This window comes from Maylandia zebra, linkage group LG10 (genome assembly GCF_041146795.1).
Source record: "Maylandia zebra isolate NMK-2024a linkage group LG10, Mzebra_GT3a, whole genome shotgun sequence".
In the NCBI taxonomy this organism is placed as follows: domain Eukaryota; kingdom Metazoa; phylum Chordata; class Actinopteri; order Cichliformes; family Cichlidae; genus Maylandia; species Maylandia zebra.
The window spans coordinates 28,723,828-28,745,081 of NC_135176.1; the positions used below are offsets into that span (position 1 = coordinate 28,723,828).

Genomic DNA, 21,254 nt, shown 5'->3' on the forward strand with positions numbered 1-21,254 from the left:
AAATTAAGCTTAAATAGACATGAAAATAAAAATGAGAATAAGAATTAAAAGTGCTAAGTAGATAGATAGATATATACATGATATATACATGAGTGCAGGTGGTGATCAGTGCCAAACATGGAATGATGCAGTGAACACAGCGTAGGGTCATGTGTTAGTGGTGGGAACAGTCATATGGTTATTGTTCATGTGTTCAACAGCAGAGGGGAAGAAACTGTTCTTATGGCGAGAGGTTCTGGTGCGAATGGACCGGAGCCTCCTGCCTGAGGGGAGCAGGTCAAACAGACTGTGTCCAGGGTGAGAAGGGTCAGCTGAGATCCGAGCTGCACGCCCCAGTGTCCTGGAGGTGTACAGGTCCTGCAGAGATGGGAGTCTGCAGCCAATCACCTTCTCAGCAGAGCGCACAACACGCTGCAGTCTCTGTTTGTCCCTGATAGTGGCTCCAGCGTACCACACGGTGATGGAGGAGGTGAGGATGGACTCGATGATTGCAGTGTAGAATTGCATCATCGTCCGTGTTGGCAGGTTGAATTTCTTCAGCTGCCTCAGGAAGTACATCCTCTGCTGGGCTTTCTTAATGACGGAGGTGATGGTGGGCTCCCACTTCAGGTCCTAGGTGATGGTAGTACCCAGGAAGCGGAATGAGTCCACAGAGGTGATGGGGGTGGTTTTAACTGCATTAACTGAATTTGCAAGATTTACTTTATCATTATGGGATATTGTGTGTAGATTTCTGAAGTGAAAATGAATTGAATCCATTTTGGAATAAGGCTATAACATGACAAAATGTGGAAGCGAGAAGCACTGAATACTTTCTGTATGCACTGTTAACATAGGTGAATTGGTAATAAGTAAATGGAGTTTCCCTTAGGATGACACCAATACCAGTTCACATAGCACTTTCTAGTCACCAGAGAAGCCAAGAGAACATATATGATGACTAGGCACATCTATACTGGTACATCACAGAACAATACTTATATTACCTCCATGAGTAAAAGTCCTCTACATCCAACTGTGGCTTTGCATCTAAAACCTGCAGGACATCGGCACTCAAGGCCTGGAGTTGCCCATCCCTGCTTTACATGAATGAACCATTGAAACGAAATGATTGGCTGAACTTCAGCTCTGCTTTAAATATTCTTGGAGCCTCACCTTCTTCATGAGTTGTCCATTCAGGGGATTGCTTGGCAATTTGGGTCTCGAGGGCTAGTTTGGCATTTCTTCATCTCCAGCGGTCAGGCCCTACTTGGTAATTCTGCCTTGCTGCCATCTGCCCTTTAAGTCACACAGATAATGTGAAGAACTTGGAAAAACTGATGCCATGTACTTTATCGTAATGCTAAAGTGTCTTGATGCCATGGAAATACGTTAACATCACCAGTACAATCCTTATTTCATGCAGAGAGAGCTAGAGCTTACAGATCTTAATATTTCTCTGACCTCTTATTTTAGGTAGAGCCAAATTAGTTTATTTTCCCTGGGAGATCATTAATCTCCCTAATCTAAATTAATAAATGCTGTGGTGTTGGGGATAAAGGGAGAGTCAGAGACGAAGAGCGGTTGAACTTCAGAGACTGTTTATTTAAACTTGAATTCATTTACAGCAGTTCCACTGGGGAGGAAAAGGGTCTGAATGACATCCTAGCCACATTAAAACCTATGGTCCTATCTACTGTATGTACAGGGAGGAGGATGCAGCTCGACAGTGCAGAAGGCACAGAGTTGGCTTAATATTTGCCTGTAAGCGCTGCTAACATGACAAAAAGGATGACAGAGAGGAGGAAGGGCACCTTTTATTGGAGTCATGTTATAGCAAAAAACACAAAACACTGGTATGGTAGCTTGAAACTGCCAACAGCACAGATGAAACAAATTAAAATAAATGTAGGCGTCGTTTAGTTAAATGTGCTGATTTGTTTAAATGTTTTTGTCATTTTGTATTCTTTGAATTAATTTCACTTTTTTTGCTTTTCCTTTTATATTATTTGTATTTTTCATTTGCCACCTGTTTCATAATTTACTTTTTTATTTTCTTATTTTTAGTCATTTTTTGCTTTAATATACATCTGAAGGAGTCATACAGTGCGTGTTACTAGGTAAACTTTCTGCACAAACAGCTCCCTCCAATCAGGCGGCATATAGATGTGACAAAGGCGTGGAAACTGGTTGGCAAAGCCATGTCAACCGTCCAGTCGCTAGGGAACAATTTGCATTCCCTAACTGGTTGGCAAGTGGTTGCTGGCAACCAGGAGGTACAACTGATTGCAAACTCCACTGAAAAACTTTCAATTGCTTTAGTTGCCTTACCGCTGCAACCTGTTGTGGTTGGTAAGAAACCCAGTAGTAAGGTGGCAAGTTTGCATCTTCCCTCTAAGATATGGGCAACTGTGGCAATCTATTAGGGTGCAAAGCAATCGCAAGGTTTGTAATGCAGCACCGCATAAGTCTTTGCAACCAATTTCATCTCAAATTTCCTTGTTTTTTTCTCAGCAAACTGCATGATTAAGACCTTCTTTCACTGAGCTTTGTGTTTTTTTTGGCAGTTTCAGTCCTCCATACACAGCGACATGGTGCAACTTAAGGTGAATATGGCGCAACTGTTTTCACGTCATTAGTGATATAGTGGAGTAATTTGAAAACTACAACAGCAAGCATCTGCTCCTTTAAAATCCTTTAAATGTACACTTCACAATAGTTAAGATTTGCTTTAGTTTTTCCTGTGCGATTTACAATATGTGATAGATGAAGCAAAGACAATGTTAAGGCGTTTTTTGCAGTCAGAGATGCAAATTTAACCCAAGGGAGGGGGGTGAAAATCGCAGAGAAAAGGATATGAAGCAGGTAAATGCAAGTGATACGTGTTAAGACAGCTTCATTCACAACTTCAAGTTCCTTTAAATCAATCCCGGCTACCCATCCATACCCAAACAGACCAATAAGATCTTCCAAAAGAAGAAAACAAAAACAAACAAAAGCAGGTGGGAGCACAATAGATGGATGAGAGAACGCAACAGATCCATGCTCATCATCTGAACAATAGAATTAGGAAGACTTTTTCTAGCATCATTTTCTGTGTGTATGTTTGGGGGGTATCGTAACCATTACAACCAAAACCAGTCATTCACTGACATACACACGAAAAACGCAAATGTTAAGTACAGCGTTTCATACAACAACATGACGGGAAAACCTTACACTATGAAAACCAATCAAAACAAACAACACAATTCAAGTAAAGCCTCCCAAACTGGAAAAAAAAAAATTATATATTTATATAACATATTTTGAATCACTTGGAATTCTTGCATCTCAGATTTAGATTACGCTGCTTATAAAAACAGTACATTCAACAAGTACATCAATTATGGAGCAAAAATATAGCAGAGGTAAGTTAAATGTATCGGTAAATGCTATTGAAAAGGAAACAAAATACGTAATTACAAACAGGCAATCTTTACTTCTGTAGGAAGGTTTTTACTCAAGTCTCTGGACACAGACCAATGCAACAAACCAGCAGGCATACAGCACTGTCTTTTTGTTTTTGCAGATCTAATATGTGCTGCTCTCAGAGAGAAACGCAAACAAACAGCAACAGATTGAAAGTTTTGCAGGTGGAAGTCGGGGGAGGTGACTTGTTTTGTCTCTGAAACAGAATCCTTTTCAAAAATCAGACACTCGGAAACGAGATTTCAGAGAATTGCAGTCTGCAGCTACACTTCATCCAAAACTCACTCTCATACATTCACACACAAAATGAGTCTTTGCACAGTTTCATGTCATTCAAAATAATACAAATGTTAGTTTAATAATTAATATATAATAAATGGATAAATATGATAATGGTATTCTCACTGCTGCTCAGAAGTTTGCCCTTGTTTTTTGAAAGAAAAGTACATTCTTATTTGCTACAGTTCTTAATAGTGAAATGTTGCAATAGTCCCTCTGTTCTGATGGTATAATGTATTCTCAAATGAAAGTATGTTCTGGTAAAACGCAAATTGTTTGTTATACATTACATCCAAAAACCAGTATTATCATTAAAGAAGCAACACACTTGGCTAGTAGAGTGCTTTGGATGCCTCCTTAAAAAACACAATTTTATTGTGAAACTCAGTGTTCCTGTTTTAAGAACAGGAAGACCATTGGTGTTTACTACTCCCTTCAGAGGCCAGCAGCACCTCGCTCTTACAAAAACACATTTAATGAAACTGCCACTTCAGCGTTTCTCAAACTCTGATGCACTCAGTGGTGGACCAACTCCTACTTCTTTCTCTTCTGCTTGGAGGCATTTTAAGTTGTCCTCTAGGGGGAGTAGTGCACACTGTCGTATGAAAGAGGTGTCAGCAACCTTCGTTAACCACTGGCTAACAGAGAAAAACGTGTATTCTTTTATTGGTTAGCAAATGATTGCCTGAGGCTGCCTGTCATTAGGTGAAACTGCACCAAGGTATACAGTGCAACACCAAAAACTACCTTGCTGGTTGCAAGCAGAGTCAAAGAATTGCCTGTAGTTTGCATGGAGAACAACAACATGTCTGTAAACACTTGCCAACTAACTGCCAAATGGTAGTGAAACCGAACAGTATGATGCAAACTGAAAATGGAAACAGTCCACCGTCAAACTAAAAGCTGCACCTTGTGAAATCTCCCTACTTCATGTAAGCTATAGCAGACCAAAGTGATCTGCCAGGTTCTGGTGCAGCACTCCCTTTGCGATCAATTTCACCGATCATCAGCCAGCAACCTCCTGAAACCACTTGCCAACCAGTCAGAGTACACATTTTTCAGTCACTATGACTCTGCGACTGATGCCTTACATATAATAGAAACGTCAAACTTTTACCATGATTAACTTGCATTTGTTAATATATGGAGTCCCAAGAGCACAGGAGTAATGGTTGCTGAAATTGGGCTTCTGAACACCTACATAGATGTATTAAAAATGACAAGTTATTAATAACCAAAGGATTCACTAAATGATTTACAGTATTTTTTATCATTTCACATTATATTAGATGAAAACTTTTCTTTAAAACAAACAAGGATGGTTATTGTAAACGTCTGAGCAGCAGAATTAATTATCATATTTATTTTTTACATGGAGGCCAATTAGTTTATTTACATGAAAAGAAATAATCACAGGAGATAATAACAAAATGTGCAAGACATCCAAAGGTGCACTATCTATGAAAACACTTTAACATGTGCAACTCATATAATTTATCATTTCAAAAAGGTGACGTAACTAAAGTGTCTGATATAAAGTAACTCAAGGGTCACCCGACATTTACAATAACAGGACAAAGGGCACAAGCTTTATTTCAAACCACAGGCTCATCATACCAGAACAAATAAAATGTGATATTTGGCTGTGGAAGAAAGGGGCGGAGAGTTAATGTGGGGAAAGGGACAAAAGTGATGACCCACGCCTATTTTCAAGCAAGCAAGTCCACCGTAGGTAAGGCAAGATCAAATGTTCTGTATCTCCTGGGTGCGACAGAGAGGACTGGATCAAACACCAAAACTGCTGCACAGTGACTGGCAGCAAATTAAATTCAAGAGGCAGGTGAGTGAAGAAGCAACTGACAGAGGAAAGCATAAGGCCAAAAAAGAAGAAGAAAAGAATATGTGACAAATTTCAACAACAAACAACAGGAAGTTCTGGTAATTCTTTAACTGCTAATCAAAAGCAGTTCGTAAAAGGAAGATGTGAAATTCTTAAATCACTTAAATGTCACTTAGATGTCTAAATGGACTTTAAAGAACCCGATTCTAACTAGAATTTTAATTAAACCATCAAATTTGGTGCAGAGAAAAGTACTACTTTATTCCATTCCTCGCTTAAGCTGCTATGGTGAGCGCACGCTGAGGATTTAATCATTATTTACCTGCTTTTCTGTTTCCTTAAACATGTTCCAGGTGATTAAACATCACGCTTTGTTATCAGGGCGACAAAACCACTTTGACCTTAAGATATCTAAACATTTACCACTTTGATAAAACACTTCTGTCTATCGTGCTTCATAAGGTGAGTCCCAATCGCCACCAGAAAAAAGAAGTAGCTCTTGGATGTGGCCTTCTGCTTTGTTTCTGTACTGCATGTTTGGACATGGCACTGGGGGGCTCAGGCAAAAATCAAAAGAAATAACAAAAAGGGAAAAAAACAAAACTAAAGAGTTCCTAGAAATATTTACACCACAGATACAGGCACTTGTATATCTTTGGTTGGAGAAACCCAACATTGCAAGAGTAATGCATTCACAGAGCTTTTGTGTCCCTTATTGTATTTCCAGGGTCCACTAGGCAACTGGTAAGTCGTGTTTTTGTTTTTTTAATTAATTTCTTCTCTTTCTTTAATTGTGTCCATGTTACAGGTAAGTCCTGCCATTCTCTGATGTCTTTTTAACCCTCTGACAACGCCACCTGCAATAAAAGAAACGGAATTCAGTTTCAGTAATTACAGAAATTTATGGTACCAAAATCTGGTGATGTAGCAAAGAGCGGTGAAAGTGTGACAGAGGAAGACAAGAGTCTTGTTTACTTGTCTGTTTACACACAGACGCATTTTGCAAGCATTTAACCCCCCACCCCCAGCTGATCGATGCACTTCACTGATGTTTATTTGGGAAACACGACTGGACTTTATCAGCTATTGGTGACTGTTCCAATGCATCCCCTGTTGTTTTCTGCTGCAATATTTTGAGTGTTTTGTGCTATTTTATTTTGAAAATTTAAATCTCAGCATCCTTAAGAAAGTGGTACACAGACAGTATCCAATTCTCATCATATCTGTCTCGGGATGCAACTATCCATGGGTTTTTTTCCCCAGTTCTGATATGATACAGATACTCTGGCTTCTTTATCTGTTGATACAGAGAACAGACATGATGCCAGAGTGAAATTAAGTTAACAAATCAAATTAGTAAGCTGGACTTCCTGCTACTCTGAGTATGAACCTTTCCTTTATGTATAAGGCAACATTAGGTTCCCCTTTCACATTGCTTTCCAAACAATAGAAGCTAAATTATCGCTAGCAAATACAATTGAGAAGATAATTTCACTTAACAGGAAGTCATTAGTAAAATAATGACAAAAGGATCACGACAAATAACATGAACTATTTCTGCTACTCAACTCTACTTTTTTGTTCTAGTCTCACTTCCACATATGAAATAGAAGTGATGACATATAGGGGAACTTTAACAATATTAATAACAACAACAGTAAATAAATTGATAGAAAATGATTAAGATCCCATAAGTGCAGTAAAGTTTCCCAGCAATTGTTATAGCAAACATAAGCAGTGGGGAAAGTGAGCAAGAGAAGCAAACAGGACAAGCTCTGTGTTAAACCACTGGACCACCAAGAAAAAAAAAAAAAAAAAAAAAAAAAAAAAAAAACACTGCAAACATGGTGCTGCATTTGTGAAATCCTTCCAAACTGCTGTTTGTTTGCTGTTGTCTTCCCACCAGCAATGAAGGGAAAATAAACAGAGCAAGACTGAACTGAACAGCTTTGCCCGCAGGTCAGCACGCTGTCACAGGTCAAGCTTTGTAAGTGCAAAACGAGACAGGTGCGCAATCAAAATATCAGGTCCCTATGTGTGAACACCAAATACAGCAGTGTGGAGAGGTAGCAGTGCATAGTTGATGTTAAGCACCAGTGTAATGGTCATCACTGGTTTAGACCCAAGCTGGGGCTACACCCCGTGCCTGTGTGGGGTTCCTCCAGCTTCCTCCCACAGTGCAAAGACATGGATCTCAAATTATCTGGTGAATCGTCAGTAGATGAGAGGTTGAACAGAACCTTGTATGCTGCTTGTATAGTTATGAATGTGTGGTTAAATGTGGCTTATAGTCTCTGTGATCTGAGTGTTCGACATTTATGTGCCTCACAAATTTAAGCTCCAACAATCTAACCTGGAGACGATGCTACATAAACACACATATTATTTTTCCTTGTGTTTGTTACGTTAGAGACATCAAAGAGTCCATCTGTTTGCTTGCTGGTGGTCTCCACTTCAGAACAAAACACACAGACCAATGAATATGCGGGAAACTGCCAGTTACTGGAGTGCCAGTTTGGGTGTAACCAAGGCAGAGTCATGCAGAGGTAAACACACCAAGAAGACAGACAAACTGCACTCTGTTTGTTTTGCTCCTCCCTTCAATATTTCAAACTAAGAGTCCCAACATGAGCTCTTAGATAAAGAAATCTGCAGCTGTTGCCCCACCTTCCTTATCCAAGCAAACAAAAATAACAGCTATGTTAAAATACACTCTCTCTCAACTGGTGTGAACTCGCTATGTGTATGGGGAAAACGAACTGTGCTACATGCAACAAACAATAAGATCAAGGAGGATGAACTCCCTTCACCTCTGTAAGCGAGATGCAACTACTTCATATACCAGGCACAGTCAAGGATCATTACCATAATGTTCACCCAGACTTTTACACCAAATCTTACAGCATTCGGACGTCTTTATTATGCTCTCAAGGGAAGCTTAAATATTCTTTCATTTGGTTTGGAGTTTGTAAGGAGTTCATGTGCCAAAACAAACAAACAAAAAGCAGAGATAGCAGGAAATCAGCAGAGTCATTGATTGGAGCGAGTCTTTGACCGATCACTGGTCAGTTGATACTTGACTGAAACTACCTGTTGAAGTCATATAGCACTGCTGGTGTCTGTTGTACCTTCTCAGGACAGAAGTCAGGGTTGGTTTGTCGCACTTTGCCAGGCCGCCCCTTTATGACTGCATAGCAGAACATAGTGATGACCATGACAAACAGGAAGTAGCTAGTGTGCATCAGGTGAAGGTTGATGAGGGAACGGTCGTCCTAGTAAGACAAGCGTTAAAAGACACAGTTTAATGTCACAGAGTAACTTCGGGTTTTATTTCAAGCAGAAGGCTACAAGCTTGATTTCTTTATTGCTCACTGCACAAGTTACCTGTAGTTTTTGGTGAAGGTGGTACACTAAAAAAAATACGTATAATAGTTACTGCATGCATGTGTTTTCTCTCATAACAGCTGCAGCTCCATGTTAAACAGATCAGCCATTTCTCATTAGAAGAGGTCTTAACATGTCTGCAGTTTTCAGGTGTATTCTTCAGCTGCTGCTCATACTTACTGTGGTGCCTGCGTCAATACCTCAGACAACAGTATACGATTTTCCTCTGAACTTCACTTTGCGCCTCCTCCTCAAAATGCATCATCAAAACTTCCTGTTCTTTAACCCCAACTTTCTTTGATTGGCTGCCCCTTATAAAAAGTTTTGAACCGTCGGGGGGGACTAATGTGCAAAAGACTGATGTGAGAGAGTGTTTATAGCAGTCTGAGGCCTGAGCTTTTGGTTCACATGGATTACTCACACGTACGATAACCTGATTAATCTGAAACTCTGGCGGTATGTAACGTGAGCCTATAACATTGTACCAGTACATATATTGGGGAAAAGCATATTAGGTCCACTCTAATGATAATTTAATTCCAGCCTTGCTGGTACATTTGCAGCTCAAATGCAGCTCACTGTTCCTGGAACAACCTACGCCCATCAGTACAGATCTAAATGCCTTTCAGAATAAACTACAGGTTTAGGAACATTTACCTCTAAATGATCTCTCTGTGTTACAATGGGTTAAAAAAATACTATCAACAAAGTATACCATTCTTATTCTCAGTCATCCTACTTGTTTAAATCATGGGGAAATTACACTAAAAGGATGCATATCACAGAAACTTTGTTTTTTACCTTTACGTATTTAAATGAAATGAGACATAAAGAACTACTGTTGAAATTCAAAAACTGAGGGGCTGTGGTGACTCACATCTGGAACAATCACGGTAAGTTTTGGGTTGAGTGCGTGGTACACTTTGCCAATGGCTCCTTTGTAACACCAGAAGGGGTTGTAGTCCTGACTGTACTTGGTATCTGAGTCGCGGACCGTGGTGAACACCTTGTACCAAGATGTGGCATTGGTGTACGTCTCTGGCACGCAGTGTGGTGGCTGCCTGCAAACAAAAACACAGGGGCTTTTGTTAACTGGTGCAGTGGAATTGTTCACACCATATTATAGCAGAGAAACGTACAGATGTTGTTGCTGTTTATCTGCTCTGTATATTTTCTTATGTTTATTTGTGTCAAACAGCCTTATTATGAAAAATTGCTTATTTGGGTGACAACAGATTATCCATCAGGACAGGAAGGAAAACAAATGCAACACACAGATGCCACAGCTGCTGACAGGGGGAAAAAAAAAAAGCACAAGAGCAGACATATCAAGAGGTTTTGATCAATTTTAAATAATTATAGTAATAAATAAGTAAAGTAAAAATTGTGGATAACAATTTATAACTTTTTAATGTATAATTTCATATTATGCAGTTTACAACTGGGCCACCAGAGGGATCTAAAGCAGTATCCAAGGCAACTGATCCAATGAAACAATATGACTGTCTACAAATAATAATAAAAATACTGCTACTACACTGATAATTGGCATAGTTCAGTAAAAGATAACAAATGAAGCTTAATTTGTCTGATGGAGCCTCACTCACACTGCCTCTACACTTTAACAAGACCCACATTTCATCATATTTGCAACATGCAAGGTGATGCAATTTGCACCGTGACTACCTCTTGCTTATCTTGACAGATTCAATTAATCAAATTGAGCGGCATACGTCTGTTCCATGCATGGGCATGCACAAGCCCTGCAAAAATATTTGTGAGTCAATCATTTGCAAAATGTAACGCTGTAGTAACAAAGTACTTGCAAATCACTTTAACTGCAGAGCTACAAAAGGAAGCTGCACATTACTGCACATTTTGTGGTTTCTCAAATGGTTCAAAATAACAAACAACAACAACAACAAAAATGCATGTTTCTGTAAAACAAGGCAACGCAGACTTATTGCCTTTACTGAATGATAAACTCCTCAAAGCTGCATTTCATTTAGTCTGCATCAGAAAGCTCAAGACTAATTTAGTGCGCTTGTTCCCTTGAGTTATGGAGGCAGTCCAACTCACACTGTGACTGGGAAGATATTGCTGGCCGCTGTGATGGTCATGCAAGTGCTGAACACCACCTGCTCGCAGTGACCGTGCAGAACACAGTCGTCCGAGTTCCAGGATACGGGCAGAGTAAACGTGATGTTTATTTCTTCATGAGCTTCTCGGCCTACAGGCAAAACAAAGACAACGAGAGCAGCAGATTGTTTTAAACTTTTCACGACAAGATGTCACCAACTCATTTCTTTTACATTTTAATCACAATGTAATGTTTTTAAGGCAACCTCGTGTTGCATTTCCATGACCCCAAGATCAAGCTAAAAACCTCTGAGCTCTAAAGTGAATATCAGAGGTATGAACAGTCCAAACAGTATGAATGCAATTCCTGCAGCAGGAGGCTCATACCAAGCTACCCCCTGATAACTAATGACAGGCTGATTTTGTAGGCTTATGCAATATTTTTCAAACTGCAAAGGAGATTAGAGGATTATCAGTCAAACTGAGTGGACTCCTGGGTGTGATTTAGGACTGACGTGTTCATCCAGATGGAGGAGACAATAGAGAAAACAAAAGAAATTCTCACTAAGTCCAAAAACTGTTCTACTAGGCAACTCGTGCTTTATAAACTCTAGTTTAAACAGATGAGAAACTTTGATGTACAATGATAAAAATAAGCATTTATACTAAAAAAAAAAAAAAAAACCTGTCATAGAACTAATATGCAGCATTTGCATTTGATTTTTCTCTCCGAGTAATACATTTGTTGCCATTCAAATTCAAGATAATGCTGTTCCTGGCTAACAGCTCAGCCAATCACAACTCCGGCACAATAAAATAAAACACAAACTAGGGCCTCTTTATGAAATGTAATTTACAAAATAAGGCTGCAGTATATAATTTTAAACGAGAATTGAGGTAAGACAGTACAGTTCAGATGAGTATATTTTGATGTTATGTTACACAATCGCTTTCATTCAGAAAGTCATGCCAGCGTTTGGATCTCTGCCCTCAAGAAAGACTCAAGCAAACCCCACCCTCCACTTTCCAACAAGAAATAACAGCATAAAGTCTGAGAAAGTTACTCCAACCAGCTGTATGCGTGACAATAATAGTTCATCATTATCCATTAACATCGACAATAACAATAATTTTTGGTTTGTGTAAGCAGGAACTAAATCACTTTCTTTGAATAGAGAATTGCAGATGACTACTTGTTTTTTAAGGGTGAATTTGAATCTAAAATGACATGTTCAACACTACAGTCAATGACGCAAAGTGACTGAGGCAACAGGAACCTGCAACCAGAAACCTTAAAAGGAGAGAATGGGTCACTCCGAACAGACACAGCAAAACTTGAATCACCGTTATTTATTTTAAATGCAAAATTGATCTTACTGACAATTCAACAGATGTCTTTGACAATTTTCACCGCCATTCGTCTGTTTCACTCCAGACCTGGCAGGTACTCACACGCACTCTGCTGCTTACCCAAATGCAAATTTGTGACAAAGTTCAGTGCTGAGTGTGATGTAGTTTGGATGAGCAGCTCTTATAATTTGGGTAAAAACTGTTATTTGTTGCCAATGTTTCACCTACACTGTCAGAAAACATGCACATACAGGTATGTTTGCTTGACTCTCTTTATGAGAATACTGATTAACATTAATGTATCCCCAGCCTCATACAGTTGGACATGTACAAAGTACATTTTCGGTTGTTTTATCATCATTTGTTTTGGTTTCCTGTGATAAAAGACTTAATTCACTCATATAATTAGAACAATCAAAATGCAAGGAAGCCACAATCTTCCCTTTTTCAACAAGCACAATCACAAACACACTCCCTCTTACACACTAATAACAGCCGTTTCCTGATAGCTGTCCTTGTTTAAAAGCACCGCGTTCTGACTGCATGTGACATTCTGTAAACTGTAGCCATTTCCAAATAACCAGGCTTACACTCTCTCCAAACAAGCGCTGCATTAAAGTAATATAAAAAATTCATTTGACTAAAAACTTTGCCTCCAAGTAATAGAAAAAATTTTAAAAAAAATTGGACTTCATGTGGACATAGTAAATCCTGAACTTTGAAAGTTGGCAACATTAAGCAGAGTCTGTTAGCCAGAAATCTGCCAAGTGTAATGTTTCACACATTTTTTTAACATGCCTTCCTAATTCCAACATGCAGCACCTCAGAAGTGAAGCAGCAAGAAAACACACATGGTCTTTCAGTGTGTATGAGCACTTTAGACAAAAGGAAAAGTTTGCTTCTTTTTTTTTTGCCTGTCCCATTTGGTTCTTTAGCCGTCAGAATTGATGTCTGAAGACCAACAAGGATACCCAATGGATTTACTTTGCCAAATGGATCATCAAGACCTTGCCGTATTGGTCCATTTGATCAACCTTTGTTGTTATTATTTATTTTATTTTATTTTCAGTTGTTACAGACGGGACAGACCTGACTGAGGGATAGGAAAGGGAGAAAGAAAGATGAAGGAAAAGAAAAACAGAAGGGAAGAGGGACAGTGAGAAAGGGCACTTAAATAGAGAAAGAAGAGAAAACAAATCTCCTGGATCACCTGTTGAGAGAAAAAGAAGAGAAAACAAGCAAAAAAACAGAGCAACTTACTAAACACAACACCATCACGTTAATCTAGCTAAGTGTAAACAGCAGTAAACACTAAATATTGAATGCTGTTGTGCAGCATTCCAACTACACCTTTATTGGCTGCTTGGAAACAGCAGCCAATAAAGGTGTAGTTTATGTCTATGAAGAGTGAACACCCGTGTGCACACCTGTGTGGATCAGCGCGCTTGTATTCAAAAGGTTTCCCCATGCAATGGTCTGCTAGAGGATGTAGAGAGCCATAGCCCTGTCCCCCAGGGCATGAAGCAGGCATGGAGGAGATCCAGGCTCCAGACATCCAGAGGCCCCAGAGTGCGAGAGCCCAAGGAGGACCACCGGAGGGGCATCCGTGCCACCCTCCTGGGAAGAGCTGAGGAGAGCCCCAGATGAGGGGTCACCCAGTAGCCACAGAACAGAAGCCAGAGGGGGCTGCAGTGGCGTGCCCGCCGGCTCTGCCGGCAGCCAGCTGTGCCAGAGTGAACCGAGCCGCAGGCCCAGAGGCCGGAGTCCCGAGGGCCCCCTTTGCCCCGGAAGAGGCCTGACCGAGCAACAGGCACCAGGCCAAATAGTCACTGGGAGTGAGCTGGTACATACCTGAGCGCCCAGCCCCGGACACCAAGAACCACCAACGCACCGACCCCTGAGGGCATCATCAGGAAAAGTTTGCTAACGCACACTCAGATAAGCCCGCAGACATATTCAGAAGCTTCACAGCATTTTAGGAATTCATGTTTCACTTGGTGGGCTCGCCGGGATCAGCTTAACGTTACACAACACCTCTGCTGTTTGCTCACCATGTTGAAGTAAAGTCACAGCACTGAGAGGTAAAGTAAAAAGCCCAACAGAAGATGCATCTGACATCAGAAAAAGGCAGCCACAACGCAAAAACTCTCCACACTATAGAGAACACAGGTTTCTCCCATGATAATTAAAGAAAACACCTGTTGCATAGCACGAGCAACGAGTGTAGAATTCATCCGAGTTTCCAAACTTGCCTTTCCATGAAAGGGTTCAGAGCAAATGCGGAATTCCTAATTTGTTAGATACAAAGATATCCTCTGCTAAGCAATGCCTGAAAGGCCTGATCACCACCTGTCACATCAAGACTCCTGCACCATTTTAAACAATCGAAACAAATGCTTTTTAATACCTGAAAATTAAGAAATAAGAGAAAATAACACTGATATAAGGTATTATATTTTTTGCTGCTTGGTATACAGCTAACTGTAAAATCATCCCAACAGCACAGTATTTAAGGCTCGCCTTTACATGAAATTAAAGCGAATCGCTGAACTTTTGGATGCTGGCCAAACTAAACAAGGAAGTTGAAGATGTATAGTACACTTACAGCCGTTTGAGCCACAGCTGACTTAGCTGTAGCCTATTGATTTTCGACAAAAGGGTCTGCTTTTTAACCAGTCTTAAAATACCTTGTACACATTTAATACCTCTTACAAATTTAGGGGAAATATAGAGGCAATTAAGAACTTGACCGATTTTGATTTCAAACCTTTAAACGACCCCTAAACACCAACATATTGTTGTGAAACATTGTTTTTAGGCTACTCTACATCTGTATGAGCTGGCGTGTATTAGGCGTACATCTACCACCTGCAGTGGCAAGTAACAATCTTTCTTCTTCCTTAATCGAAGCTACAAGAGCAATCAAACCTAGCAAAGAAATATGAGAACCTACCTGAGAGGCCTACTTGCTGCCCCAGCACCGTGGCATACAGGTGGGTGATATTGCGAGAATACCCTCCAAATGGACGCTGAGGGTCCAGCGTGAGGGTGATGGGGACTGAGATGTTAATGGGCCCCGAGTCCTCCAGCAGTAGGGGAACCTGAGTGCTGGAACGAGCCTGGCCGCTAGTCACCACCATGCTCTCCGGCGTGGTCGACTCGTTCAGGCCGTGCTTTATCGTTTCATTCTCTGACACACAAAAGTCCAGCTCATTGAAGCGCAACAGAAAGGTGTTCCAGTCCTGTGAAAACAGTGAATATGTTTTTAACTGGCAGACACGACAACAGAAATTCATGTACAATGTTGCTGTTACTGTATGTATTTGTAGACAATATTTAACCTATGTGCAATATTTAGTTTGGTTACAATGCATCCAATTATTTAACTAGAACAACCTTTTTCATTTGCATATGCCTCCTTTCAGATTTACATGCTGCACACTGTGCAGAGAATGTGTATATTATATCATAACTTGTTCCCTCTGCATGCCGAGAGCTAGGGCAGAGCTAGTTGCTTAGTGCAGGTTGTTTGATTGTCAGCTTTATCATCTAAAAGCTACCTGATCAAACTTCATAAATCCTGACTGAGAGATGGTGCATGACCAAAAGAAGAATCCATGAAATGTGCAGGTCCAAATCATTTTCTTTTGAACTGGGCTTGGCAGAGCACCATGTGCTCCAAATGCCCCTTAAATCTGACTCACATCAGAGCCAGGTGAAAAGGGGTCAGATACATATATATCCCACTTTATCCTACAAGAAAGCTGTTCTCAGCCTTACATCCTGTAGTGCAGTTGAAGCATGGTTTTAATAAAAGAAAAAAAAATGCACCCTTTAGTTATAAAGCAGGCAACAAAGGCCACCACCTGACATTCAGCATTAGCAGTGATCACACTTTACCATTTTAGGACCACATAATTTCATCTACTTCAAAAAACTGCACGGGTGTGCCTTACCTCGGTTAACTCTGGAGACTTGATCTCTTTAATCTTGAAGAAATAACCGATGGTCAGGAAGGCGATGGCCACTGCACTTACACTGATCATAAAAATGACCAGAGGTGGACGGTTGTTGATGTAGCTTCTCAGGTTCTCTATAGGATTTAACAAGTACACCTGCACACAGACAAGCACAGATTAGCTAATATTTAAGTATGAGAGAGAGTGTGACTTGCTTTGCATCGAGGTTTGCACTAAGAGACAAACCCAACTTAAATGACTGATACAAGGCATATGAGCATACGTGTCACTCACGATGACAAAGTGATGCATTAAATGCTTTAAACACAGCATTAGCAGTGATCACAGTTTCAAATGAAGAAAAAAAAAAAAGACGTTTGCTTTAGAGTCCAGTTTAAGATTGTGCACAGACTAAACAGCAACAAATATGCTGGGCTCACACTTAAATCTACCTTTAAAAATTATGCTTCAGAGTTACTCTGCACCATACAATTACATTGTCTGAAATTTAAGCAAATGAGGCCATCTCTGGCAGACAGTTCGCCACCAGAGTCATAACTAGTGAAGCATTCTAGGCAAACCACATTTAGATGATCTGTCTTGTATTAAAACCAGATTCTTTGATCCCCATGATAGAACAGAGAAAACCCGACTCATAGTGGTCAAAACATTTATAATTCTTTATTCAATCATCTTCCGGAAGAGAGAGAGCCCTGCACAGCCCAACGGCAGTTGCAGGATCTCTAACATTAGAATCTAAGAATGTCTCACATATAGGTGTTATTTTGGTACTTTACACATCACACATAGGGAAGCATAGGGAAGTGAATACTTAAATTACCAGTTGTAATAAAGTAATGTGCTACATATTTCAACCAATTTCAAACACGCCAACTCTGCAATCACACTTAACTTATGGTTATGGTTTATTGTGTATTTTGTTGTACAACTGTGCATCATATAAATACTGCGTATCATCAGCATGAAATAACACTAAAAAAAATTATTCAGCATTGTATCTGGTTAAGACCCACTGATACAGTTCATCATATTCGGATAATAAACTAAGACGGAATTAATGTTGTTAAATGACACCGGAGTCAAATCAGACTGGTATACACAAATTGCCCACAGGTTCTTCGAAAACGGCACTTAACTGGTTCAGCAAGTTGCTTTGGCTGTGGAATTATTTAAACAGGACATTTAGCAGCAGAGCTACCTTTAAAAAAAAAAAAAAATCCTCTCACTCAATCAAATAAAACTTTGAAAATTGCACTGATGCTTTGGAACAGAGTATATATATATATATATATATATATATATATATATATATATATATATATATATATACACACACACACCCAGTCAGATGGAACTATGCAGGCAATATGCTCACGGCCTTTGACATGATGTTTACCACGATGAGGAACTAAGATAAACCGTTGGCTCAAATAATTACAGCACCTCTACATCATTCAAGGATCCCGTGTGAGCTTTTTATGCATGTTTATTGAACTCATTGCCCTGTACCGAGTATGCAGTACAGTAAGCAAGGACATTTCCGCGTATTTGCTGGAGCCATGTGACTTTATCGTTCTCTAAAGTTGTCAAAACATCCAACTGTATACTGAAATATTTCAAAGAATTAATGCAAAATGTTGATGCAACAGAATTGGGAAGATAGTGTGAACATCTAATTCTACAATTAACGCCCTACCAGAAGAAACCGTCGATAATATGACAGAAAATCGTTTAAAACTGCAGACGTGCGTTAATTCAGCCCTGTGTTTAAACGACAGGCAGGTGACAAGCTCTCGGTAACATACTACGACTCGGGTCGCTAGCTACCTCGACAAAGTGACAAAGCTGGCTAAATTAGATGGAAAGCACGCACAAGCTGTCCTTACCATTTTTCCCGTGTGTTCCTCTGACGGATGCTAGCTGGAAGGTTCGTTTCGGTATCACAATAACAAGGCAGCTAGCTCTCTGCGAAGCTAGCCTGTGCTGCTAGCTTACTCGCTTTCCTGAAGCTAGTCCCTGCTGAATATCCCGCGGAACAGCAAAAATCGGTGTTCGCTTGAGACAGCCGGGCTTTCAGCACACCAAACACCGTGTGTACTGCTTCCCATTCTTTGCTCTATAGCTCACCGCTGCACTAATGAGAAGTATTTTTTCTCGTACAGCCTGGAACAACGTCAATGTCTCCGGGTCCTCCCTCTGCCGACATATCGTCCGCGCCCCCGCACTGCGTAGTAAAAACGTCGCACCGCACCGCCGCCGTCGCGTTATTTTCATAGAACCTGCGCCTGAAAATAGACGTCAGTACGTCGGTGATGCGCAGGCTTACGTAATTTACGTAGAGTACAAGCGATTTTGCAGCGTTAAGGTACCATAGGAAACGAAAGGTTTGAAACGGAACGTCTGACGTTTTCTTTTTTCTTCTTTCTTTTGTCATGTTTCCAAATGTCCCATTGTAAAGGGTTGAAAAGTCGTAAAAAACTGATCCGTTATTTATGTTATGTATTTACGAAAACCAAATAATAAACCATCAAGAAAATAGCTTGTTCCAACTCAGGCATCAAAGGTACACCTTTAGTAAGATATTTTATTGGCGTCTGTCATGCAAGTATTGGTACAACTAATACTCTAAAACCTGAAAAAGTCAATATTAATATTGTTTAACTTATATTACCATCAAAATAAGCCCTACTTTTTAATAGACACACATTTTGCTTTGTTCTTTAAAAAAAAAAAAAAAAAGTTTTCAGCACTTATTTTCAAATCTTTGCTCAAATACACTATTGTGGGCTAATAAAAACATTTAACTGTTACGGTAACAGGGCTAAAATTAGAGTAACGGGGTTGCACAAGATAACAGGTTGAATTGATATATTTCATTTTAGATGTAGAGTCGTGGCATATAACAAATAAATACTCAGAAAAGCAGAATGTTTTATTTTTGTTGGGGTTTTTTTTTTATGTTTGGAATGTTTGATTTAAGCTGGGAAGCCTCCAAGCCCTCGCCTCACGCTACGCTGAAAAGGATAAACAGAAGAGAATGTTTGATTTATATGTTCGGTCTACCGTTGACTTTTTAAAATATGTTGAACAGTGGTTCAACAATCAGACACAAAATCAGAATAAAAACGTGGATTTATAACTTATTTGAATAATAACATTTGAAATACAATTTAGTGATCACGAAGCTGGAACAAGAGAAAATAGTTTTAAGAGACATTTTGCATTTTAATTAATATTTTGTATAATTACACCTGTCTCAGGACAGGTGTCATTTACACACCAAATATATGTTTTAGTATTTTCTGCATGGATTAGTCTTAAATTCGTGCCTGGACAGAAAATATACTGCCTCCTGCAGTTCAGCCTTAGGCGCAGCAGAGGTCGCTAAAGGACTAGAAACTCCTGTTTCTAGCCAAAACAAGCTTTTCAGTTTTCGCAAATATGGCAAATGCAGTTGGCCAGAACTGAAATAAATCGCTTTTTACATGCTTTCGTTTATCTTACAGCAAAGTCAAGTTTGCCCATAAAGCGCTACTGTTTTGCTAAAGCAGTTGATCCTGTAAAGGATTTACGACAAGGTAAACTCGTTGATGGCACACGTTGAGAAGCGATGGAGGTTACAAACGGTGTTAAACCAAAAGACGAACTTGCACATGTGTATTTATTTATTTATTTATTTTTTAAAGCGGCTGGTGCTTGAAAAATGACTGCTACCAGAAGCCTGTTGCTGAATGGATCTTTTCCCCATAACTGCAGTTTGCAGCCTATCAACTTAGCAACTACTCCAGAAATTACACATCATTTCCATAAACAGAGAACATTGACCTAGGCCTCTAAACACAACTTCTCAACACACAGATCTTACATATGGAACAATAAAGTTATTCAACTAAAACACAAAATTATTTTAATCCAGAAATGGATCATCTACAATGATGTCATCCAAGTTCGAAGATAGAATCAGAATCAGAAAGGGTTTTATTGCCAAATGTTGAGCAGGTTTACAACATTAGGAAATTGCTGCGGTACTTAGTGCAAACATACTGTCAGACAACGCTTACATAAACATAAAAATAAAAATTAAAAGTGCTAAGTAGATAGATATATACATAAGTGCAGGTGGTGATCAGTGCAAACATGGAATGATGCAGTGAACACAGTGTAGGGTCATGTGTTAGTGGTGGGAACAGTCATACGGTTATTGTTCATGTGTCCAACAGCAGAGGGGAAGAAACTGCTCTTGTGGCGAGAGGTTCTGGTGCGAATGGACCGGAGCCTCCTGCCTGAGGAGAGCAGGTCAAACAGACTGTGTCCAGGGTGAGAAGGGTCAGCTGAGATCCGAGCTGCACGCCCCAGTGTCCTGGAGGTGTACAGGTCCTGCAGAGATGGGAGTCTGCAGCCAATCACCTTCTCAGCAGAGCGCACAACACGCTGCAGCCTCTGATTGTCCCTGACAACCATACGGTGATGGAGGAGGTGAGGATGGACTCGATGATTGCGGTGTAGAATTGCATCATCGTCCGTGTTGGCAGGTTGAATTTCTTCAGCTGCCTCAGGAAGTACATCCTCTGCTGGGCTTTCTTTATGACGGAGGTGATGGTGGGCTCCCACTTCAAGTCCTGGGTGATGGTGGTACCCAGGAAGCGGAATGAGTCCACAGAGGTGATGAGGGTGTCAGTCAGGATGATGGGGGGGGGGGGGGGGGGGGGGGGGGGGGGGGAGTGGGGCTGTGTGCTTCCTGAAGTCCACAGTCCATAGGTTGTTATCTTATAATGAATTCCATGTTACAAATATAGAACATGGACCAGACATATCAGACAAATACTGCATTGTGACTAAAATAATAATAATAATAATAATAATAATACTTTAAAATAGCAATAGTAATTTAA

At 40.1% G+C, this 21,254-nt stretch overlaps 1 protein-coding gene across 2 annotated transcripts; it reads right to left on the minus strand.

The window, feature by feature from the left end:
- Window positions 1-1,563: 1,563 nt before the first annotated feature.
- tmem248 (transmembrane protein 248) lies at window positions 1,564-18,604 on the minus strand. Of its 2 annotated transcripts, none has more exons than XM_004551166.5 (7): window positions 18,249-18,604; window positions 16,339-16,497; window positions 15,336-15,624; window positions 11,033-11,183; window positions 9,831-10,014; window positions 8,698-8,841; window positions 1,564-6,426 (listed from the first exon to the last, which is right to left on the minus strand). In XM_004551166.5, the coding sequence occupies exons 1-7, from the start codon at window positions 18,249-18,251 to the stop codon at window positions 6,406-6,408; spliced, it is 951 nt and encodes a 316-aa protein (XP_004551223.1). In that variant the 5' UTR covers window positions 18,252-18,604; the 3' UTR covers window positions 1,564-6,405. The 2 variants fall into 2 exon arrangements, with proteins under 2 accessions (XP_004551223.1, XP_004551222.1); XM_004551165.5 differs by having other exon boundaries at window positions 8,660-8,841.
- Window positions 18,605-21,254: the final 2,650 nt, after the last annotated feature.